Source organism: Catharus ustulatus, chromosome 16 (assembly GCF_009819885.2).
Source record: "Catharus ustulatus isolate bCatUst1 chromosome 16, bCatUst1.pri.v2, whole genome shotgun sequence".
NCBI lineage: Eukaryota > Metazoa > Chordata > Aves > Passeriformes > Turdidae > Catharus > Catharus ustulatus.
In genome coordinates, this window is record NC_046236.1 from 16,126,157 (window position 1) to 16,150,038 (window position 23,882).

General features: G+C 52.1%; 3 protein-coding genes across 4 annotated transcripts; 2 read left to right on the plus strand and 1 right to left on the minus strand.

Moving 5' to 3' along the window:
* Positions 1-251: 251 nt before the first annotated feature.
* Positions 252-6,954, minus strand: UBFD1 (ubiquitin family domain containing 1). Its single transcript, XM_033074261.1, has 7 exons — positions 6,871-6,954; positions 6,290-6,556; positions 6,006-6,214; positions 5,074-5,139; positions 4,783-4,888; positions 1,823-1,905; positions 252-623 (listed from the first exon to the last, which is right to left on the minus strand). The coding sequence occupies exons 1-7, from the start codon at positions 6,896-6,898 to the stop codon at positions 513-515; spliced, it is 870 nt and encodes a 289-aa protein (XP_032930152.1). The 5' UTR covers positions 6,899-6,954; the 3' UTR covers positions 252-512.
* Positions 6,955-7,274: 320 nt separating this feature from the next.
* Positions 7,275-12,400, plus strand: EARS2 (glutamyl-tRNA synthetase 2, mitochondrial). Its single transcript, XM_033074492.1, has 9 exons — positions 7,275-7,434; positions 7,827-7,982; positions 8,119-8,308; positions 8,934-9,406; positions 10,128-10,236; positions 10,796-10,949; positions 11,053-11,183; positions 11,430-11,565; positions 11,773-12,400. The coding sequence occupies exons 1-9, from the start codon at positions 7,275-7,277 to the stop codon at positions 11,854-11,856; spliced, it is 1,593 nt and encodes a 530-aa protein (XP_032930383.1). The 3' UTR covers positions 11,857-12,400.
* A 470-nt stretch (positions 12,401-12,870) lies between these two features.
* Positions 12,871-23,497, plus strand: GGA2 (golgi associated, gamma adaptin ear containing, ARF binding protein 2). 2 transcript variants are annotated; one of them, XM_033074491.1, is made up of 17 exons: positions 12,871-12,943; positions 13,502-13,586; positions 14,429-14,504; positions 15,008-15,106; positions 15,977-16,100; positions 16,563-16,666; positions 17,117-17,197; positions 17,911-18,048; positions 18,178-18,259; positions 18,789-18,908; positions 19,150-19,308; positions 19,519-19,574; positions 19,858-20,009; positions 20,809-20,978; positions 21,890-22,059; positions 22,469-22,579; positions 23,135-23,497. In XM_033074491.1, the coding sequence occupies exons 1-17, from the start codon at positions 12,910-12,912 to the stop codon at positions 23,243-23,245; spliced, it is 1,872 nt and encodes a 623-aa protein (XP_032930382.1). In that variant the 5' UTR covers positions 12,871-12,909; the 3' UTR covers positions 23,246-23,497. The 2 variants fall into 2 exon arrangements, with proteins under 2 accessions (XP_032930382.1, XP_032930381.1); XM_033074490.1 differs by lacking the exon at positions 23,135-23,497 and having other exon boundaries at positions 22,469-22,853.
* Positions 23,498-23,882: the final 385 nt, after the last annotated feature.

Consider the following 23,882-nt stretch of genomic DNA (forward strand, 5'->3'; position numbering starts at 1 on the left):
GCGGGATATGGCTTCACCGAACAGCAACGCTGTGCACTGCTACAGTTTATTCTTAAAAATCTGCTCCTCAAAGTCCCAGACACAACCAAGTAGCTAAATTAAGCCTAATGCTGATAACTGAGAGATTATGAAAATATTTGGTTTTGTTCAAACCACATAAAAAAATCCTCAATAATACATTGCAATATTTTCTTTTTAAAACTAAACTGGAAGATCAACTCTCAGCAGATTTAAGTGTATTACACACGATATTTTGTGAATTAAGGTTTATTGATTTCCATTGTATTTGCTTTAAATATGGTTGAAGCTGACTGCAGAAAAGGGATGGTGAAATCTTTTAAGTTAAAAGTAAACTAATGGTGAAAGAACATCACCTCTGGCTTCCATCCATGCCTCGTTTAGCATGTTTTAATAATAAGTTCCAGGACTGTCACATCCAGGGATGTTGGAGGCCTCTCCCAGCAGTGTCCTTAGATTTGTGTCATTTTCCTGTGCCAGAGGTGAGCGTGCTTTCAAAAATACTGCCACTTTCCCAGCACCGTGTCTTTGATTGCATCCACATACTGAGTTGGGACCCAATAGACCCAGTAGTAAGATGCTTCTGTTGGGCCCAGCTGAAACGCCTGCAATTAAAAATGACAACATTTACACAAGGGGAACAAAGGGCTGGTCCCAGTGGACAGGCACAGCTCATCCACTGCCAAACCAGACCAGCCTGTCCCACCTGCAGCACTCAGGGCACACCACAGCTCTTTGGTGGGCAATTAAAGGAGCACTGCAGAGAACCAGAGCTGCAGAGCACTGAGAAAACCAGGAGCTCTTCCCTTTTACAACATCACAACAGCAACCAGAACTCCTGGCCAGTTTCAAGAACACCAGGAAATTATTCTGGTAGACAGCCTGAAGCATAACTCAGAGTCTCTAAAGAAGGGACAGAGCTGAGAAGCCAAACAGGAACTAAACACAACAATGGCCATGTTTTATAGTCAGGGGATTTTATATTTAGACAATGTCCTATTCTCAACTTCTCTCTTATGCCCAGGAGAGGGGCACCATGGCATGCCAGAGCCTCTGCCCTGGCTCTGGGTAAGTTTGTTGCAACATGTGCTGAAGAGGACTCTTCTCACATGGGTGATCAAAAATCAAGTATTTGGACACAGACTAGAGGAGCACCCTCCTGCAGGCCATGACTTTAAGGAAAAACATTTCCCTTTCCTCCCCCTAAAGAAGGAAACAGACTTCTTGTAGAAAAGAAACTTACTTCAACATCAACAGTTAGTTACTGTGCTTTGAAAAGCAGGATCTTAAAAAAAACCCATGGATTAAAATAAACAGCCAAAATTTCAGTACATTAGCACAGTTCTCTTCTGAAATACAAGGTTGCTAGATCCCATGTGAGTTGTTCAGAAAATTGCAGGTGTGAAAAGATATTACAGCATCAAATCCTTTTTTTCTTAACCTCCATTAAGGCCTGTTGTTCATATAAATACCACAATCTAGAAGTTAAACCAGGTATCAAAAAATACCACCACCATTAAGAAATCAAGAAATTGTGAGTATGGTTACTGGTTTAACACTGTCACAGTCAGGGACAGTGTCAGCATTCACAAAATAATGTTCAAGCACTTCATGTTTGTGTGAAACCAGTCTGGATTTCCACACAGCTGCAGACACTCAATATGGACCCAAAATATTGAGAGTGTGAGGAGCCCTCAGAGGGCTGGAGCCACCATCCACCTCCAGCTGCTCTGAGCTGCAGCCTCAGTGGTGTGTGCTGCATGAAGGAATTAGATGGATATGATTAAATAGAGCCATTACTCACCATCATGTGATAATCCTCATGGCCTTCAATAGGTTCACTCACCACATTTTTAATGGACCCCATGGGTAACTTTTCTGTTCTCTCTACATTAAAATTGATCAAAGTATTATTTCTGACATGTGGGGAAGCAGTATTTCATATTCATTTCATACACCACCTCCATTAATGCCAAAACCTCCTCAGGTCTCCCCTCCAGGTGAGTTTTGGATACCTGCTGCCCAGGATGGGGTGGCTGCAGCACCACACCCACACCCACCCAGGAGGTGAAGGAATCCAAACCTGGATCACACAGCTCATGAGTATTTCAGTGCTCATGATTTGGGCCTAGACTGAGTGAGGAGAAATCCCAGGCTTTACTTAATGCTTTCCCATTCAGAACTCCCCTCTGAGCAGCAGGGATGCTCGTCCTATGGAATCCAGTCCAGGTATGAGAACATCCAGGACTGACTTCCAAGGATTACACTGAATTCTCAACAGCAAGCCTGAAAGCTGCCAAAGATACACTGAGCTAACTCTGAAAGCTTAGGCCAGGCTTTAGCCTCAGGCAGTGTGCAGAGAAGCACAGGGAGGGGAATATAAAAGAGAAAAATAGGGAAAGAAACAAGTAAGAGAAACTGAAGCCCCAAAAAGACCACAGAGTGACATCAGGCCAGAGGCAACAACAGAGTGACAAAGTACAGGCAGAGTTTTCCTGTCAGCTCTGTCCCCACTCCTTTCTGAACACTTAATTCCAAGGTCCTGCCTTCCAGTTCAAGCATCCAGCATCAGCCAAAAATTATCTTCTGCAAGACAGAGAATACCCAAAACACTTTACAAAGGAGAGACTGAACTCTGAGCTCTTGAGATGGATCTGTTTAACTGGTGATCCAAGAAATCTCAAACCTACCTACAGAAAGCAACAGGGAAATACTCAGTGACATCAGGAAAAATATTCTCTGCCTGATAACCGAGCTCACTCTGAACCACCTGTTCAGACCTGTGACTTCATCCATGAGGTAAAACCCCACTTTGCCCTTGTTTAACATCCCCCAAATCAATTTCTGCCCTGAGATCTCACCAACAGACAAATCCCATTATCCACACCTCTGTGCAAGTGACACAGAGCACTGGGGAACAGCTGCCTGTACCAAATTCAGACTACAAACTCCTGCACCAAGGGAGTGAGGCCAGGGAGGCTGCAGGGCTGAGGGCAAGAGCTCCAACTCTGCAGAGCCAGCAAGTGACAAGCTGTGAACAGCCTGATGTGTTTACTGCAGCCCTTACCTGCTGGCCTCTGTCAGAAGGAAGAAGTTTTTCCCAATAACAGGCAGCAATTACAACCATTCCCTAGAGGCAGCAAGCTGCTGCTAATTTGGGGAAGTAGGGGAACAGGTTACAGGAAACATGACTACAAGAAAAATCAAATTCACAGCTTAAGCAACACTAAGTAGAACACCTCAGAAACACCACACTTGAAAACTCATCTAGGGGGTGATGGAAGAGATCAGTCACCTAAATACTGAGCATGGATTTAGAACCTGGGATCACTAACACAAAAATCTGCCTGCCCAACCTACAGAGTTAAAAACCTCCCCCCAATGCCTTGCTCCATCTCTTTGGCCAGGAGAGAAATCACTGCAGCTGGCACCGAGAGGTTTTAAAGCCAGAAAAAATCTTCACGGTCAAGTCTGTCCTACAAAGAAAAGGTCAAAAACTTTTGAGATTTCTGCTTACTTTGGAACTACCATAGCAGCTGGAGGCAGTATCACCACCCAATTAGGCTGCTTTAAGTGAGCAAGCACCTTCATCCCTCCTGTTCTTCACTTTATATTGGCCAAACTGAAGGAGCTTCCTTGGCAGGTGAGGGGATCCCAGGGTCCTGTTTAGCCCCAGCCAGAAATTAAGCAGCCACTCACTCCCCCTGCCCTGCTGGGATGGGGAGGAGAACCAGGGGAAAAAAGTAAAAAACTCATGGTTTGAGCTAAGAACATTTTAATAAGTGAAACAAAAAATATATATACTACTTCTACTAATGGTAATAATAACAGTAATAAACAAAAACAAAAAAAGCAAACAACCAAAAAAAAAAAAGGAACTCCAGAGAAACCAGTGATGCCCAATACAGCTGCTCCTCACTGCTGACCAACTGCTGACCACTCCTGTCCCCCTTCAGTGACCAGTCCCTCTCAGCCAACTGCCCCCAGTTTATACTGCACACGATGCTCTGTGGTGGGAAATATTCCTTTGGCCAGCTCTGGCCAGCTGTGGCCAGTTCCCTCCCATCTCCTTGCACGCCTCCTCACAGGCAGAGTCTGAGACACCAAACAGTCCTTGACTGAGGGAAGCACTGCACCGCAACAACCAAAACATCCACTGCTATCAGCACTGCTGCCATCCTGAATCCAAAACAGCTCCTGGGAAGAAAACTAACTCTATCCCAGCCAAAACCAGGACACAGACACCCTCAGCAAGGCATGCTATCCCCAGGTCATTCCCAGCTCCTCCTGGCACCACTCATGACTGCAAGCCAACCCCTCTGCACAGCACCCCAGAGCATTACTGAGACAAGACACCCACATAATTTTGGCTGGAAGGACAGAAAGTGCCAGAGGTGCCAACACTCCCAGTTTCTATCCCAGTTCTGAGTTTTCCTTGGCTAAGCCATTGGGCTCCTGTGTACTGCTGGCATCAAATCCATGCTTTGAAATATGCCAGAAATGCCCAATGCTGTCCATTACAGCACCATTATCTGCTGACACCACTGACCCCCAGCTTTCCAGGGCCCCACGTGGAGTATCAAGTACTATTCAATGACCAGGGAGAACGGCACATGAGAAAAGGAAACAAAGTTTTCTGAAGCGCTGCAACACCAACATCATTCCCTAAACACGATTTAGTCAGAGCAGAAGCTTTTCTAGGTCACACAGCTCAGTCACAGCCCAACCACCAACTGCTGATCCCCGAGGCTGAGAGGTGCTCACCTTTTGTGCCAATCCACAGCTGGTCTTGCTCGAGTTTGAAGGTCAGTCTGACTTTGCCCCCTGACTTGTTGTACATGCCGGACAGCGGCACCGTGGGCAGCCGCTCCTGCAACGAGACACAGCCAGTCAGGGCAGCCTGGGGCACCACAGACACACGCTCTCAACCTTTTAACCTCGAGGATCATCCATCCCTCCAGCTCTCTGCTGAGACAGCAACCAGTGGGGAAAGGTCTCAGACCACAGACAAGTCTCTTTTCTGACTCTGAGTGTCTCAAGACCTCATTCACGCACCTGCACACCTTTGACAGAAGGCATCACATCGTCGGGTTTTCCTTTATCCAACACTTTTCTGTGTTGCTACAACATAAAAACAGAAATTAAATTCACAGGAACATGATGAAGCTTTGCAGTTTACTTCCAGCTGCCCCCTGCTCACATCCCAATGGCACTGAGACAGCTGAGGGCTGTGCACAGGCATTTATTACAGTTATTTTCACACTTAGTTGTGCACTTTCTAAGATACTCTCAATAAATTTATCAAAATGAATGGAACTCCAACATAATGCCAAGGATAACAGCCTGCTCAAATACACACAGACACAATACATGTCTGTAAAAACCAAAGCATTGCATCCCATGAGTGGCAGAAACCCTCCACATCTGGCAGTGCAAACCAGAGTGGATCAGAGCAGTGCAAACCTCCAAACCCACACTCACAGCTTGTATCTGAGCACCTTTAAGAAATGATGGGACTTACACTGAGTGTGAATCGTGACAAATCACAGAAAACCAGCAGCATGCTTCATGGAGGCACTACTTAATTTTAATCAAGGTTATTTTGAGGAAAGTATAGGGCTGGTAACACCTTGAGCAGTTTTAAGCAGTTTTTGGAGATCAAATTCTTTTGTGCCAATAAAAATTAGTTAGGTTTTAGGCAGAACTAATCTGGGCTGTGTTTACACTAATATCCATTAAATGTTTCAACGTCTTTATCAAAATGTTTGGCTGTGCCTGGCACCACAAGCAGTGTCTTCCAAAGCCCCAGTCACTGCTGGACTAAACAGTTCTCTGCTACTCCCCTGCCCAGAGTCATTCCAACGCTGAGCTGTCAGAAATGAACCCCCAGCTTGATCTGAGGAGGAACAGGACCCAGAAGTGCGTGTAGGACAACCACGTAAATCCTACCACTCCCCCACGCCAGCAATTATTGAGATATTAATTACCTTTTGTCTGCAAAGTGGCTCCTTTTTGTTTTCCTCAGCTTTGACCTCCTGTTGAGCAGCTTCTTTGGGCGTATTTACTGCTAACACATCGTTGATGGTAGAGCCCACAACCATTATTTTCGCTCCGTTTGTTACTTTGATTTCCCGCAACGTTTTCTCCTCTGGCAGAAGTCCCTTGAACATAACTTTCTGCATGGCCGGCGGGAGGCCTAGAGACAAGCACAGCGATTAGAGCCGGCGGCGGCGAGGGAGGCGCGGGGGAGGCGGCGGCGGTGCCGACACACCTGTGAGCGAGTGGATCTTCTGCTTCAGCTCGGCTCCCGTGCTGTCCAGGCAGAACTTCACGTCGTACTTGTTCTTGTTCCAGATTACCTTCAGCTCCACCAGCTCCCTCCCGCCGTCCTCGTCGCCGCCGTTGCTGACAGACGCCTGCGGGGGCTCCCGGCGCTCCTCACCCTCCGGAGACCTCCCCGCCGCCGGCGAGCCGCCCCCTCCGCCGCAGCCCAGCGGCAGCTCCTGCGCCTCCGCCTCCATGCCCGGCTCCTCGGCACCTGCGGGGAGCGGACAGGAAGATCCCGGCCCACGGCACGCTGCCCCGGCCCGGCCCCGCTCCAGCCCCCGAGCGCCGCCCGCAGCGCGCCTCCCGGCCCGGCCCGGCCCCGGCCCCGGCCCCCCGCCCCGGCACCGCGGGCACCGCGGGCTCCGCCGGCTCCGGGCACCGCCGGCTGCCGGCACGGCGAGCTCCCGGCACCACCGCTCTCGCCACCGCGGGCGGCGGGTACCGCGGGCTCCCGGCAGCGCGGGGTCCCGGCAGCGCCGGCTCCCGGTACCTCCAGGTACCGCGGGCTCCCGGCCGCGCTCGTACCATCGGCGGCGGCAGCGGCGGCAGCCATGATGATTGTGTACAATCCGCCGCGGGGCACGCCGGGAAACGCCGCGCCGCCGCTGCTGGGCCGCGCCGGCTCCCGTAGTCGCCCCCGCCCGCCTCTCAGCGTGGGGGCGGTGGGACCCCCAGATCGCGCCCCCGCAGCACCAGCCGCGCCGCGCCGGGAGGCGGGAGGGGCGCCGAACCCTCCGCTCAGCGCTCCGGGAACCGGAATCTCCCCACGCTGTCGGGCCCGTGGCAGCGGCCGCGGTGCCCTCGCGTGACAGGACGGCGCGGGTGGCGGCGCCTTTAAAGGACGCCCCGCCCCCAGCGGCGACGCGCGCGGGGATTGGCTGCCGCGGCCGGGCGGAAGCGGCGCCGCGGCCACGTGGGCGCGTGGCGGGATGGCGCGAGCTCTGCGCGCGCTGCGCTGCGCGGCGGGACCGGGATCGGGATCGGGATCGGGATCGGGATCGGGATCGGGACCGGGATCGGGATCGGGATCGGGACCTGGCCCCGGCCCCGAGCGGGGGCCGCGGGTCCGGTTCGGGCCCAGCCCCACAGGTGACCGACCCCTCGGCAGCCCCGCCCCTGCCCACCCCCGGGGCTCCGCTGCGGCGTGGGCGGAGTTTTGGGTTCAAAAACATCAGTTCGGGCTCTGGAGGGCTCCTAGGAGTGCTCCTGCCGGAGCTCCCGGGCTTGCCCTCCCGGTCGTGCGGGTCACTGTCGGTGTACCGTGGCAATGCTGTTTTGGCATGTGCCAGCTTAGAAGGGATTTCCAGGTCACTGTTCCTGGGAGTAGTCATTTTCACAGCTGATGCCCCTGGAGCTGTGTTCGTGGGTGCCTCGGTGACACTGCCATCGCAGGCACCATCCAGCGCCCTTCTAGCTCATATTTAAAACTCTCCCCTGGGTCTTCTTTGTGACCGCCTCTTCTCGTTTCCCTGCCACTACAGGTTTTCTGCATTTAGGTGGCCTTAGGACCGCTTTGTACAATTATATATTTGCCAAAAAACACCGAGGAACCTTTATTTTAAGAGTGGAGGATACAGATCAGAATCGGGTGGTGCCCGGAGCTGCAGAAGGAATAGAGGATATGTTGGACTGGGCAGGTATTCAGAAACATCTTTAATTTTTCACCTACTGAAACCTTACCTTTTAGAGGCTGACAGTGCTCAGCTGGAGGGAGGTCTGACTCTGCCTTTGGGCTATTCTGGCAACCCAGCTGTTCACCTGCTGCTGTTGCAGGTATTCCCCCGGACGAGAGCCCCAGGCGTGGTGGCCCTGCCGGGCCCTACGTGCAGTCGCTGAGGCTGGAGCTGTATGGCCAGGCCAGCGCGGCGCTGCTGGCCAGCGGAGCTGCCTACCGCTGCTTCTGCAGCCCCCAGCGCCTGGAGCTGCTCCGCAGGGACGCTCTGCGCCGCCAGCAGACCCCGCGGTACGTGCTGTGCCTGTGTCCCCTGGGGCTGGTACATCCTGTGCCTGTCCCTGTGTCCCCTGGGGCTGGTTTGTCCCTGTCCCTGTGTCCCCTGGGGCTGGTACATCCTGTCCCTGTGCCTCTCGAGGCTGGTACATCCTGTGCCTGTCCCTGTGTCCCCTGGGGATGGTACATCCTGTGCCTCTGTCCCCTGGGGCTGGTACATCCCTGTCCCTGTGTCCCCTGGGGCTGGTACATCCCTGTCCCTGTGTCCCCTGGGGCTGGTACATCCCTGTCCCTGTGTCCCCTGGGGCTGGTACATCCCTGTCCCTGTGTCCCCTGGGGCTGGTTTGTCCCTGTCCCTGTGTCCCCTGGGGCTGGTACATCCCTGTCCCTGTGTCCCCTGGGGTTGGTACATCCCTGTCCCTGTGCCCCTCGGGGCTGTGCACTCACACAAAGCCTCGCAGCAATGTGATTGTGCCACACTGCCCATAGAGAGGGACAGCGTGTGTCGCTCTCCAGGGATGAGGTGTTGGAGTGGGTGTGTAGTGGGCAGGTTATGGCTAAAATTCAGGAGTCTGCTTAGAGTTTTGGGCATGCAAAAATGGCTGATGTTCTCATCTTGCCTTGTTCTCATCTCCCAAAGATATGATAACAGGTGTCGGCACCTGACGCCCGCGGAAGTGTCCCAGAAGCTGTCCCAGGGCCTGGACTGCGTCATCCGCTTCCACCTGGAGAAGGGCGTGGAGCCCTTCCAGGACCTGGTCTATGGCTGGAACAGGCACGAGGTGGCTGAGGTGGAAGGTGACCCCGTGATTCTCAAGGGGGATGGCTTCCCCACGTACCACCTGGCAAACGTGGTGGATGACCACCACATGGGCGTCACCCACGTCCTGCGCGGCACCGAGTGGCTGGCTTCCACTTCCAAGCACCTGCTTCTCTACAAAGCCTTTGGCTGGGAGCCCCCTCAGTTTGGCCACCTCCCACTGCTGCTGAACAAGGACGGTGGCAAGCTGTCCAAGAGGCAGGGGGACATCTTCCTGGAGCGCTTTGCTCGGGATGGCTTCCTGCCAGAGGCACTGCTGGACATTGTCACCAACTGTGGCTCGGGGTTCACAGGTAACACCCCAGGCTCCTGCCTACCAGCTCACTTCATGCTGGCTTTGTAGCATGGGCTGGGTTTATTTTGATAGCTGAGAGCTTTGTCAGTGTTGAAGGGGTCAGGGAATGGGTGTTGTGTAACCAGTCAGTCACTGAGGTGCCCCCTGGCCTTCTGCAGAGCTCCTGTGGAAGCAGCTGGAATGGTGGAAATCTTTCTGTGCAGCCATTAAAATTGAGTCAGGGGCTTCATGGGCTCTTCCTCGGGAAAGCCCTCACTTCAAGGCTGAGAAACTCTGTGAAGTCTTGACAAAACTTGCATTCTGTGGTTAATAATTGCAGTGTTGTCTGACACCTGTGCCACCTTTCCTTTAACCTGACAGACCAGGAGGAGTTGAGTCAACGTCTCCTTTTGTGGTTCTTGATCACAAATTAACTCATGCTCTGAGAACTCTGCCTGGGAATGAAATCTTCCTTGGGCAGTGCAGCCTCCTGGCTGTGTGAGCTCTCTTTGGCTTTGAGGGGAGGTGTTCTGCTGAGGAAGGTGACAGGAGCCAAGCAGCATTCCCCACAGCAGCATCCCGTGTGTGCCTGCTGCCAGTTCCCTCCTGCCTGCCAGGGGATGTCCCTGCTGCTGCTGGCACTGCACAGGTGGCAGTCCTGTGTCACCTTTCCTCAGCCCAGCCCTGTGAGGACAGCTCATTGTTCAGAGCCCTGTCATTCCCTTTGGGTTGTGTTCCAGAGAAACAGATGGGGAGGACTTTGGAGGAGCTGATCTCCCAGTTTGAAGTAGGCAGAATTACAACTCATTCTGCTCTCCTGGACCTGGAGGCGCTCCCAGAATTCAACAGGTAAAAAATTTAGTGAAATGTAGAAAGCAGCACGTCAGTGGAATTTATTTCTTGCACTTGGCTTGTCTCCCATTCTGTGCTTGGACACTGGTGATGGCAACACTTGAAAGTCTAGGCAGAGGGTGGGTGTAGCTGGGAGGATCTAAAGTCTTTAAGTTTATAACCTAAGAAAATAACATCTAAAAAGAGTTAACGTTTCCAGAAGGTTCTTCTGCAAGTACACTCATGCTGCTGGGACATTGTGCTGCTAAGAGGGGCCTCATCAGCAGTTCCCTGTGGGGCACCAGAGCTAAATGCTTCTTTGTAGAGTGTCTCACTGGTTTTAGAGGAGTGTTGCTTTTCTAACAGTTCCAGTTTTAGCCCAGTTGGTCAGAGTGTGGTGCTAAGAATGCCAAAGTTGTGGGTTCAGGCCCCAGATGGATTATTCCCTTAAGAATTGGATTTGGTGACCCTTGTGGGTCTCTTGCAGCTCAGAATATTCTGTGATTTCTGTGAAGGGGGTTGGGGTGATCCAGTGTAACCCCAAGCAATCCAAAAGCAGGGCTTTGCTCTGTCCCAGGGTTCACCTCAGCCGTCACATTGAGAACCAGGGGCTGCGCCAGAAGCTCGTCAGGGAGCTGCAGGGGCTGGTGGAGCTCGTCTATGGGGACCAGCAGGTGCATCCAGATGTTCTGGAAAACAAATACGTGGAGAGAGTCCTCCTGCTGAGAAAAGTACGAGTAGTGGCAGAGCTCTGTGCCACCGTCCTCCAGGCTGAGGAATTGCTTCCTCCACAGCACAGCCCTCTGCCCTGCCAGCTTTGCTTCCTTTCCCCAGGGTCACATAAGCTTCCTGAAGAATCTGGTGTCGAGTGATTACTCTTACCTGTGGGTCAGGCCCTCAGTGTCCCGGCAGCAGCTACAAACAATTTCTGCAGAAGCAGATGAAATAGGAAAACTGGTCATAGGGTAAGTGTGCTGCTGTCTGAGCTGAGTCGTGGCAGCAAAGGCTCCTCATCTCTGAAAATTGTGTTCTTAATCAGAATTACTGTGGTTTTCCAGGTCTGTGGCATAACTTTGTAGTTTAAACTTGCTCTTTTGAATGAGCTCTGCCTCTGGTGAGCAGAGGGAGTGCCCTGGCACAGGGCAGGGGTGAGGGATAGGAATCCTGTGGTTTTCATGTCCCAGAGTGTAAGGACACCTTCTTTCCTAAAGGCTCATGAGAAGGCAGGCAGCTGACTTCACTGTGGAGGAGTTGAACAAAGGCCTGAGAAGTCTCCAGAAGCAAACCAGGGACACCAAGTACAGCAGCATGATGCAGCTCCTCCGCTTGGCGCTCAGCGGGCGCCAGGTAAAAACAATTCTGACCTTACCTGCAGCGTGCTCTGGTGCTGATCCTTCAGCTCCCTCCAACCAGGGCTGGCATTTGCCTTCAGGAGGAGAAGCCCCAAGGCTTTGTTTGAGCCCCCTCAGTTGCTCTGTTGGTTCAGTCACTGTGGTGCACAGACACTGCCAGGGGCTGAGTTCTGTGTGTTCAGTGACTCCCTCTCGTTTGCAGCATGGCCCGAGTGTTGCTGAGATGATGGTGACTCTGGGAGCAGAGGAGGTGTGTGGCAGGATGCACAGAGCACTGTCCAGCTGACACAGGACGTCGGTGATGCTCACTTGGATGGTGCAGGTGGCACCTGTGAGATCATCTCTGAGCTGGTCCCACATCTGGACAAACCTGCACTGAGCACAAACCACTTTGTTTGGGACAGGAACCAAGTCCAGATTCAGCTCCAGCCTGCTGTTGCCTCGTGCAAGGAGCCTGATTTGAAGGGTGGGAGAAAAAGACATGAATCAGCATTTAAATTCAGACCATGTGGGCAGAAAGTAACTGAACTTCTGACTGAACAGATCAGATCCTTTTTGGAGAGGGCATCGTGGTCAGGGTACCTACAGCTGCAAAACACAGTTCCCCAATAAATATGGGTGGGGTATTTTTATATATGTGTATAAACAGATGTATGCTATAGCTGCTGCCCTGGGGTCCTGCCGGCTGAGCACTCAGAAGGCAGATTCCTCCCTGTGTACTGTGTCACGCACGTGGTTCTGCTAAAAATATCCCTGATCAGGAGATTGAGATGTTTGTTCCTCTTTTGTCTGATGCCCTTTTAATTATTAAATTAACGTGGCGACTTTGATTCCGGTCTCACCAATGCTCTGCACGCTGGTGAGGGGAGGGGCTCGGAGGGGTGGTGGTGGGTGTTGTGCTGAGCCCACCAGGAACACTTCCATGCCATGGGCATTGGTGTGGGCTGATCATGGACCCTGATGGGGGCTGATCACAGACAGACCACGGACACTCACATGGGCTGATCACAGACAGACCATGGACCCTGATGTGGGCTGATCACAGACAGAACCACGGACATTGATGTGGGCTGATCATGGACCCTGACATGGGCTGATCACAGACACACCACGGACCCTGACGTGGGCTGATCACGGACAGAACCACAGACCCTGACGTGGGCTGATCACAGACAGACCATGGACACACCACAGACACTGATGGGGGCTGATCACGGACAGAACCACGGACACTCACGTGGGCTGATCATGGACCCTGACGTGGGCTGATCACGGACACACCACGGACTCCCACGTGGTTGCCCACGGAGTTTCCTGCCTGAGCGGAGCAGACGAGCCCATGGCAGGCAGCGGGACGCTCGAGCGCTGGCTCAGTGAGTGGGGCTGGGGCTGGGAATTGGGGCTGGCTTGGCTCTGCTGCCTCTTCCAAACTGGGTGGGCACCAGAGCAGCTTCACCTCCTGGGGAAGGGTGCATTGCCTCTCGGAACCCTTGTAGGGTGATGTGGGTGCTGTCTTGCTGCAGCTGTCCTTTTTCCCATCTGTCCTGTCCATCCTCAGCCCCCAAAACTGGCTGGATGACTGGGGAGTGGATAAAACAAAAAAATTTCTTTCCCTAATTTAGCTGTGCAGGAGTGTAAACTGCCTGTGTTCCAGCACAAGTTCTGCAGTGGTCCTGGGAGAGCTGCCTGTAAATTTTTTTTAAGTTCCTCCTGCTAAAAGCAACATCGGGCTGTGCTTGACTCTAAGTGTGTGCTTGGGGCTGTTTTTAGGCAGATTTTAGTAACAGCTGTTTCCTGGCTATCCCCCTGCTGCTAGAAAAAGCTCTGGAGCAGCGGCACCAGCGAGGTCTGAGCTGCTTCCTGCCCTGAGCACTCGCTCTCGCTGAGCCTGGGCTTTCCTTCTTGCTCTCTTGTTTTCCTCCCTCTGCAAGATGAGGCCACTGACCCGAGTGTGTGCGAGGAGAACTGGGAATGCATCCAGCGGTTCTGCGAGCAGGTGAACGCTGACACGGAGGGGTAAGGCAGACACACACTCAGCTCTGTGCTCCTGGGCTGTGTCTGGCTCTCAGCTTCCCTCATGGGGAGCTGGGGGTCTGGGCTCTGCTGCTCCTGGGAGCAGAAATGAGTTGGGAATACGAGCTGGGAATAGGTGTGTGGGGTGAGATGGAGGGTGGTGTCTGGAATGGGCTCTGACATCAATTGCTGGAGCCCACTGGGCAGCAGGTCCTGCTGGCCGTGCCCTCGGGAGCCTGGCCAAGGATTCCTGCTGGGGGCTCTGCAGGGAAGCCCCGAGGGAGCTCAGCCTCAGCTTTTCCTTCCAGAGGGATGGAGGATCTCTGCTGAGAATTCCTCACCTTCCAGCTGCAGTCTGGGCTCTGTGGGAAGTAGCAGGGGCTGATCAAGGACTGACCTGTCAGGCCTTAGTGCTGATCTCTGTGTTTAGAGCAGACAGAGTTCAGAGCTCATGCCCAGGAGCTGGCACAGGCTGTCCTGGCTGTCTGCAGCTCCCCTGGTGCCTGCCCAGGGCCATCCCCAGCCTGTCCCTGCTGTCCCTCCCCAGGCACAGCCCCTGGCACGGCTGGAGGGCAGCTCTGGGGTCACCAGCTCACCCCTGTGTGTGTCCCTGGCCAGCACTGTGCCAAGGAAGGGCTCTGTCTGTCCTGCTGTGAGTCCAGGGCAGCTCTGGGGTCACCAGCTCACCCCTGTGTGTGTCCCTGGCCAGCACTGTGCCAAGGAAGGGCTCTGTCTGTCCTGCTGTGAGTCCAGGGCTGCTCTGCTCTGCTCTGCAGACCCAACCCAGCAGCATTTGTTTTTCCTGGGAATTAGTGCCTGGTGTGACTTGCTTTGCTCTCCCCCAGCCCGTTGTCTGCGCTGAGGCTGCTGGCACACAAAATCCAGTCCCCTCAGGAGGGGGAAGCTCTCCATGCCCTCACTGTGAGTACTTCCCTCCACACACTGAGCCACTTGGAAAGGGCAGGGAGAGCAGCAGAGAGGACAGGATAGCTCTCTCTTTTCTCCCAGATGTCAACATCTTTCTCTTTCTCTTGGATGCATCTCCCTTTTAACTTCCCTTGCACAAGGAACACAGAAATCAGGGCACAGAGAGGGAGTGACTGCTCCTGTTCCTCCCCACGCTGCTCTGCTGAGGGGTTTCACTGGTCTGCAGCTCTGGCTGTGTGAGCTGTGTCCCACCCCAGAGAAAATAGCTCAAAAGTTGTTAGTGATGGCTAGAACAGAGCAGGTGGTCTTAAATGTGCTGCTTAGGGAGTGCATGAAGGAATAAAATGTGTTCTTGCTGCATGACTTTCTCAGTATCTTGTGTTGGTGAATGCAGTGTCAGAAAGTTCTTAGATTCAGAAATATAATCACAAAAGTTTTTGAAAGCTCCCCAAGCTTTGTGTGTTCAGTTCCTGTTGGTAACATTTTGTTTTCTGTAGGTGCTGGAGACCTGTGTGAACAACTGTGGTGAGAGATTTCACAGTGAAATGGCAAAATTCAGGTTTCTGAACGAGCTGATTAAAGTGCTTTCCCCAAAGGTAGGGGATTGTGGTTGCAGGGTGTTTCAGGGTAAGAAATGCAGCTCTGCTTTGTCAGAGGCAGTGGGATCTTCTGTCATGCTCCTCTTCACTGGGGTGGGTCTGGGCCTGCCTGAAACGCCCTCTTGGCTTTGCACCCATCGATTTCCCCTTCTGGTGGGTCCTGCACACATTTACCACTGGTGCACGTCTCATTTTCCATTGCATCAGCCCAAGGGCAGAGCTGCAAAAGCTGATTTCAAAGAAATGCTCAACTGAAGAGCAAACTCCTTGTCTCAGTCTCAGGCTTGATTACAGGATTTCAGTGAAACCACAGGCTTTAAAGCATATATCACTGAAGACAATGTTTACTGCTCTGAGAGAACAGGTATCATTTAATGGGTTTGAAATGCCTGGTCTTGGGGAGGTTTGTGTTTTTATAATAAAAGTAGTGCTCTTAGGCAATAATGGAGAAAACACCCAGATGCTGATAAAAGACAATAACGTTCATTTCTGGGTTTTTTCAGTTTTCCTGTGTCTGGGGCTGGCTGGGACCAGTGGGCTGATTGCATTGCAGCACTTGAGGGGAGTGTTTAAAATCAAACACAGTACTGTTTTCAATAAAATATCCTACTTTGGGTTTTGGATCTAATAACTGATCAGAGACTTTTGAAGTGGTTTAATTTTGATTGTTGTAGAACGTGTGTGGTTCTCAAACCCTCCATAGCATTTCTTATGTTTCCTAACCCCAAGATACACAGCAGGAATAAACTCACACGAGTTCATTTTTCCTTGGTGTCTGCATGTAAACTCCTTGGGCTGGATCCTGTGCCAGATCTGGAAACAATTATTTGGGTTTGAGCTTTTTTGTCTTTACTGTCTTGTTTTCAGTACTATGGAATTTGGTCTTCAGAAAAAGTCAAGTCGAGGGTCACAGAAGTGATATTCAGTTGGACAGTCTGGTTTCCTCAGGAAGTCAAAATCCAGGATGCTTATCAGATGCTGAAGAAACAAGGTTCAGTTCTGTTATTTCAGTTTCCTTTTTAGCCTCCCAAGCCCATGGTTTCCCCCACAGATATCTGCCCCCTCAGCTTGTGACTCAGCTTTTTCACAGCATGTTGTGTGTAAGGAAAAGGGACAAAGGTCCCAGGCTGGTTGGGCTCTGAAGGATTCATGGGACTGTTTAAAGGGATTTTCCAAAGAACCTTCCTGAGCCACAGCTCAGACTCTGTCCACACTGTGCAGGGAAAAAAGTACAGGACAGGCTCAGGAGTGATCTCTGCCCTGCAATACCCTCCCAGGGCTGTGAGACATGAGTTCAGAGTGATCCTGGCATGGATTTTTCATCCATTCCATTATATTTAATAGTCCTCAGTGGTATTTTAATCTGGAAATTTCTTCAAAACCTCATGTACTGTTGAGCACCGAGGTTTCAGCAGCTTGGGCATCACTGAATAATTACTGTTACCTGTTGCAGGGATTGTAAAAGAAGATCCCAAACTGCCAGAAGACAAAATTTTACCTCCTCCTTCTCCAAGACCTCAGAATTCTATTTTTGACACAGATGAAGAGAAGTCCAAGGTAAACCTTAGAGTCTTCATGCCCCTCTGCTTTGTGCTGATGAGAAAAGAGGCTCAGGAATATTTTGAGAGGTTCTGCTGTTTCACACAGACTATCTCAGAAAAATGCTGATCCTTCCTGCAGTGCAACAGCTAGAGAACTCTCTGAGGCCTTGTCAGAAATATTTCCTTAGTAAAAAGTGAAACTTTTTTACATAAAAACATTGTTTTCCATGAAACCTCCCCAAGGGAGGGATTCTCCAGGCTTTACAGAAGTTCTGCAGAGCCAGAGTTCCTAATCCAGAGCAGCCAGTGCATGCAGGCAGCAGTGTAACCTGGATTGGATTATGGGACAGGAGCTGGCACATTCCCAGGATTGTAGGACTGTTCTGCAGGAGCTGTCTGTGGTGTGTGGTGTGTGCACAGTGCCCAGGGGCTGCTGCTCACTGCTGTCCCCTCTCTGCCCTGACAGCTGCTGGCCAGGCTCCTGAGGAGCAGCCACCCCGAGGACCTGCAGGCTGCCAACCGCCTGATCCAGAGCGTGGTTAAAGAGGTGGGAGCTCCCTTTAATCCTGGGATTAAAAGCCAGGAGGCCTGGGAGAGAACTTGGTCATTCAGTTTTGGACAGGAGACCCTCTGTGCTGCAGCCCCTGGTTCAGTCTCTCCAAATTGTTCTGAGATTACAGCATGGCATCATTTTGTTTCGTTTCCCTAAAATGTGCTATTGCCAGGAAGAGGGAATATGTGAATGTGCACACAGCAGGACACTTCCATGTCAGTGGGACCTTGGCAGCAGTACTGTGGTCAGAAATTTCCAAAAATAAACTCAGTTCCCAGATGGAAAAAGGTCACTTCTGTACAAAACTGCCTTTGCTGCATGCAGTGTGTGCACATCTGGCCTGTTTGCATGTTCCATCTGAAGGAGTATCCCACTTCTCTGCTTATGGAGGAGATTTGGTTTCACAAAGCCCTGTGGTTGATTTGGGTGTGTTGTTCTGTGTGGCAGAAGCCACCAGCTCCCAGCTCAGATTTTGAAGTCACACTTGTGCCTGTGGTGAGATGTATTTCATATTCCATATTTAATATTCCATAGCACATGGCCAGGGTGCCTGACAGGGCAGCTGGGGGCATGTTCCCACCTGTGCTGCTTTGTGCCTTCTCTACCTGCAGTAAGATGTTAATAGGTGCGACCCAGAGTGCTCCAGCCGAGTGCACTGGCTGTATCAGCCAAGCCACCATCTACCTTTCTTTCATTTTCCATCACAGGAACAAGAAAAGTCAGCTCAGGTGTCCCGAAGAGTGAACACCATCAGAGAGGTTTCTGAGAATGTCACACGTATGGGGGAGTTGCTGGAGAGCTCCAGGAGACAGGAATTATCCCCAGCTGACCAGGAGACCCTACAGGTAAGTGCTCTTTTTCCTGCACAAATGTTCTTTCCCTCCCTCTTGTAGAGGGAGCAGCACCTGTAGGTGACTGCAGAGACAGAAGTGTGGTGTGCCTGGGTCCTGAGCAATGGAACTTTTCGTCCCCAGGCTCTATGCCAGCGCTGTGAGAAGCTCAGGCCGCTGCTCTTCCGCCTGGCCAGCGAGGCAGTGGCTGATGAGGACGCTCTAGGTAAGAGCCAGCCCTGTCCTGGTGCAGCTGTGACAGGGCTGTGCCCCTCCTGCCAGGGGACTGCTCTGGCACCCTGTGGGCAAAGCTCTCCCCTCTCACCACGAAACCATGCCCAGTGCCTTTTGGTCTCCTCCTGCTCATCTCTGAGGAAGCTGCTAATTTTCACTTGGAGCCCAAAGTTAAACAGGGTTTCTTCAGCTGAGGTGGTTTTCTGAGGTTTTTTTGAGTTCTGATGTTCAGAGAACTGAAGGCTTCTGAGGCCTTTTCTCCCCAGTAATTGAAGTTCTCCCTGTGTATAAACAAAGAAAGAGGAACATATTTTGAATTTTTAATGAGGGAGAGGACTGTAATCAGCAGCTGTGTGTGCAAAATGGAGTGAGAGGAGAGTGAGGAGCTGAGGGCAGCCTGCTCTGCTGCCTTCACTCCTGAGCTGCACTGGCCCTTCCTCAGAGCATCTTGGGGAGTGCCCTGGAACTGACCTGACCTTTCCTTAGGAACTGAGTGTTTTGTGTGTGCCCTCCCTTCCCAGCTGACATCCTGCAGGCCAGTGACCAGCTCTCCCAGGCACTGGGGCAGTGCAGGCAGGCTGTGGCCAGCCAGGACAGCGGGGATGGAGCAGCTTCAGCTGCCAGCTCTGCCCATGCACCAGGTGAGCAGCACCTGCAGCGTCCCAGGGCAGCTCTCAGGTGGGAGCAGGGTGTGGGAGGGCAGTGCTGCTCAGAGAAAAGTGCTGTAACACAGGGAAAATATTGTGTGGCCATCATTTTCTCTTGTATGTAGTTGTCAGACAGTATTCCCAAGGTGGCTCCTGTTCCAGGCACACCTGTAGCCAGGGATGTTCCATTCCTCTGTGGAGGCTCCTCGCTGACTCTGCCTCTGCTTGCCCACAGCCCCACGGCGCATCAAGAGCTACACCCTGATCGACTTCTCTGAGCTGGAGCCCCCGGCCCAGAGCCCCCCAGAGCCCCTGGCAGACGCTCCCTGGGCCTCCCAGCGCCACGGCAGCACAGCCTCCACCTGCCTGCTCGAGGAGGACTTGGAGTCCTTAGGTCTGTAGGTGCAGTTTGCCCTTGTTACTGGAATTTGGGGTGGTTAATAGAGAGGAGAACTCTTCAGTCAGTCCCAAGAGAAAGCAGAGCCTTCCAGATGCAAGTTTTCAGGGATGCAGTGTCTTTAGTGGTGGTAGACAGCAAAGGAAGAACCTGTGGAAAACCCCTGTTTTCTGTCAATTATCTGTGGCATTTTGGTATCTCTCTTAGGTCTCAGCAACTCCCCTGTCATAGAGAAACCACCACCTGATTTTGGCCTAGCAGAGGTGAGTGATGCTCACTTTGCAGTCCATAAGGTACACAGGACAAAAATCAGAGATGATTCCTGGTCTGCCTTTCCCTGGCAGCCTTTCTGGTGTACCACTCTGCTCTGAAGGCAGCTGGAATCCTTGAGTTCTCAGTTAATCTCTCAGGTGCAGTTTACAACCAAATGACTCATATGTATTTCCCCTTTAGATAGTGTATTTGATAAATGGAATTCTTTTCAGCACAACAGGTTTATTTTTGCTGATGTTATACAGCATGAACCTGAAGGGCCTTATTTTCCAGCCTGCTGTACACAATGGATTTAGGGAAGGTGGCAGTGCTGTTCAAAGCCTGGGGCCACAGGAGAGCTGGGAAGACAGCTGTGCAGGGAAGAGTGAGTTCCAGAGCCTGGATGGACAGCTCTCTCCACTCTCCAGCACTAAGACATTCTCTTTGTAAGTAAACTCTACATAACAGAGTCAGATTTGGGGCTGGGGAATTCTTCTGCAGGGAGGTTTAGGAAAACCTTTCAGCTACCCCTGGTCAGTGATGGCAAGTGATCCATGCACGCATTGGCTCTTTCCTGCAGGTGTGTATCTGTTAATTGCAGTTTGTGTAATTGTACACCAGGACCTTCCAAGGCTCAGAAAAAACTGTGGGAGACAAATCCCTTGCTTGATAACAAGGTGATGTTGAGCTAAAGGAACAAAAACCTCAGTTAGGCCTTTATTATAATAACCACTCAAAAAGTGTTTTCCTCAGCTTTCTCCCGACTGTGACAAGGTAGCTTCCAGGCATTCAGTGGAAGCTTGGAACAGTTCACAAATCAAATTAATCTCCACAGATCTTCAGAGCAGGAGGCTATTACAATATGCTTATACAACCTGCCATGATACAAGAAATTTTACTGAAGATTTCCAGCTTCTTGTGATGGCTTTGAGCTGGAATTTACTTTAATCTGCCTGACCAGGGCTCCAGAGAAGCTGTGCATGGGGACAGCAGACTTCCAAAGCCCTAAACCTAAGTTTTACCTAGTAACAGAACCAAAATCTGCCTTAATGAATTTTGAAACAGCAAGATCTTCCACAGATGGTAGAGTTTTTGAATTCCTCAAGGACTCAGAGTGTAAGTCTGTAGTTTATTTATACCTAAAGGGTGTGAGGCATTGGGAATACAGACAGACACAGCAGAAGAAAGTCTATTCCCTGTAGTATCTCCACTTAATACAAGCTTTCTGCATGCTTTCCTTTCCAGGGATTTATCACCAATGAAATTGCCCTTTCCAGATCCTCCAAACAATTCAGTGGCAGATCCTCCCCTCCTCAGTCCAGGCTATGAGCTGAAGCCTGCTGCCTCTTTGCATCCAGCCTCCTATGGTGCTTCTCTAGAAAACCTTTTTGTGCCTTTGACTTCAGTTACACCAAGTAAGTGCAGTTCTGTGCCCCAGCTCTGCTTGCCAGAGCTCTTCCATGAGTTTTGCAGGACTGGAAGCCAAAGTAGCTTCATGCTGTGTGGGTTGGCTGGAGACAAGTAATGACTGTTCTGTGATGGGCTTAATGTGACTGAGAATTTGAGGAGGTGCTGGAGATCCTAGCATGACAATGTCCTTGTCCTCCCTACTCATTCCTCAGGAGTTTCCTGCCCTGGCTGATGTTTGTAATCTGCTTCCAAACTCTGTCCTTCACACCTTCAGTCAAGCTTCAAACAGTTGTTCTACTAAAAGTCCTAAAAGACACTTTTGAGTGGGACTTGCCCCACTTCCTAGAGCAGAGCTCTTCATTCCAGCTCTGCTTTTGGGTTTCAGACTGTATGGCCCAGCTCTGCAGCTCCTCCCCAGAGCATTTCCTGGGTTTGTGTCACCCTGGGGTCTCAGCCCAGGCCACAGAGCCTTGGCTCTCCCTGCTGCTGGAGGAGTACAGTGCACAGAATCCTGATCTGCCTTCAGTCTCAAGTGGTCTCAGCAGATTTGGGAAGGGCTGGATGGTGATAGTCAGGTGTGAATTTGTCAGGCACGGATGGTAAGGAGCTAAACTTTGTGTGCTCTAAGAAAGGCACTTTGCTTTTCCCACCATCTCTGTTGGATTCACAGCTGACTTATCTCAAGGACTGGTGAAACCTGAGCTGCTAGATCCCAAATGCAGACATTCAGATTCCTGTCTCTGCCTTAGAAGCAGATGTAAATGAGGGGCTGTGTGCCACTTGATCTGTGAGTTTGCCAAAGGAAGTAAAAGTTTGCATTTTCCTTTTTGCTATTCCTTATCCCACCTTTCCTGCTCTCCCTCAGATGGGAGAGGAATCCAGGCTTTGGTTCTGATTGTTGGTTTGTCTCTGGCAGGCACTGTCTGTCCCCTCACTGTGTATGACAGGAATGGTTTCAAGGCCATGCTCCACTTCTCCAGAGACCCAGCTCCCGGCCGACCCGACGTGCTGGTGATGGTTCTGTCCATGCTGAGCACCTCGGCGCACCCCATTAAGGACATCGTGTTCCAGGCTGCAGCCCCAAAGGTCAGAAGCCTGGCACAAAGTAGCAGAGATGGTCAGAAATGTCCTGAGGAGAAGGTTCACCATTTCTTACTGAGTTTTTGCCTTGCTCCTGGGAAGTTGTGTGGTTCCCTGTCTGTTCACAGAAATGGTTGTACAGTGGTGCGTGTTTCACAGTGTGTATCCCTGGCCTTGCTATAGCCAGAGAGGGCTCCAGAGCTGCTGCTTCAGCCTCCTGGGCCGGGCTCTTGTTCCTTGTGCACGTGTAGCATAGAATTGGCTGTTCAGGAGTGTCTGCCTTTAGCTGCAGGCTGTGCTTTTCACCGAATGACAGAGTCTGGCTGATGATCTTTGACCAGCTCCATGGCTCAGTGATGCTCACAGCCCTTTCCCAACATGGACTAAAAAGTGTTTATTTCATTTTCTCTTTCAGACCATGCAAATAAAGTTACAACCAGCCTCTGGTTCTGAGCTGCCAGCCTTCAACCCTCTCCTCCCACCTGCAGTGGTGTCCCAGGTGCTGCTGCTGGCCAACCCACACAAGGTGCTGCTGGGGGCACTGGGAATCCCTCTGGCTGTTTGCCTGGAAGATGGGGACAGCCTTAATAATGGGGAGATGCAGTGGAGGGACAGGGCAGTCTGCACTGTGCTGGGAAGATGTTCTTTCTGCTCAAAGAGCTTTCCAGAGCTGCAGTCTGAGGGACTGTGTGGGCAGTTGCTGCAGGGTCCTGCACAGTTCTGGGCTATGTGCACACAGACAGCTCCAGGCACTCGCTGTGCGGCTGCTGGCAGCTGATGGAACACAAGGGCACCCAAGGAACAAGCGCTGGGTGGCAGATCTGCTGCATTGGTGGTGGATAATTGCGAGAGCCAAGATTGGTGCAAGGGACTCTGGCTCTCAGTAGGCCTGGATTGCCAATGGGTGGTGCACACAGGGCTTGCAGTTCGTGTCTTGGGAAGATGCAGGGTTTCCTTTTGTGCAGAGCTGCTGCAAGGCTGGTGTTTCCCCTTCCAGGGCTGGCTCTGCAGAAGGCTGTGTGGTGTGGAGGAGTCCGGAGTTGATGGTGATGTGTGACCCTGTCTGTGCCTCTCTCCGCAGGATCCCATCCGCCTGCGGTACAGGCTGGAGTTCACGCAGGGCCTGCAGCCCCTCGGCGCCGCGGGAGAGCTGACTGGATTTCCAGAAGCAGAGCTCTGGGGCAGGAGCTGAAATCCTCCTGAAGTCCATCAGGCTCGGACACTCCGTGATGCCTTAACCACAGCTGGGGAGGGACTGGGGGCCAGCAGTGCTGGCCAGCACTCTGTGAGGAGCCTGTTGTGGGGATCTGCCCCCTCCTTCCTCCTTTTTGTGCCTGCAGGAGGTGAAGGGGCTGCTGCTGGCCCAGCCCTGCTGGGGCTGAGCCTGCTCCAGGAGCCAACGTGCTGCTGCATGCACGCCTTGCCTGCCGCTTTCTCCGCCATTTCCCCTTCAGTTTTTGAATAAAAAAACCCAAAACAAACAAAAATATCGAACAAACCAACAACCAAAAAAAAAACAACCCAAAAAAGCGAATTTACACTAGCATTCGGCCCTGTGCCAGGGAGCCGGGGCACTCCCGGAGCGGAGGCAGTGTGAGGGAGCGGGGCCGAGCTCGGGGACCGCACGGAGGGAGCGGGCTGGGCCCAGAGCCGGCGGAATCGGATTGGGCTGGACAGAGACCCGGTCCGCCCACACACAGGCCCGGGACCGCCTCGGTACCGCCCCGAGACCACCCTGGGACCGCTTCGGGACCGCCCCGGGATTGCCCTGTACCACTTCGGGACTGCCTCGAAACTGCTCGGGACCGCCCCGGGACCGCCCCGAGACC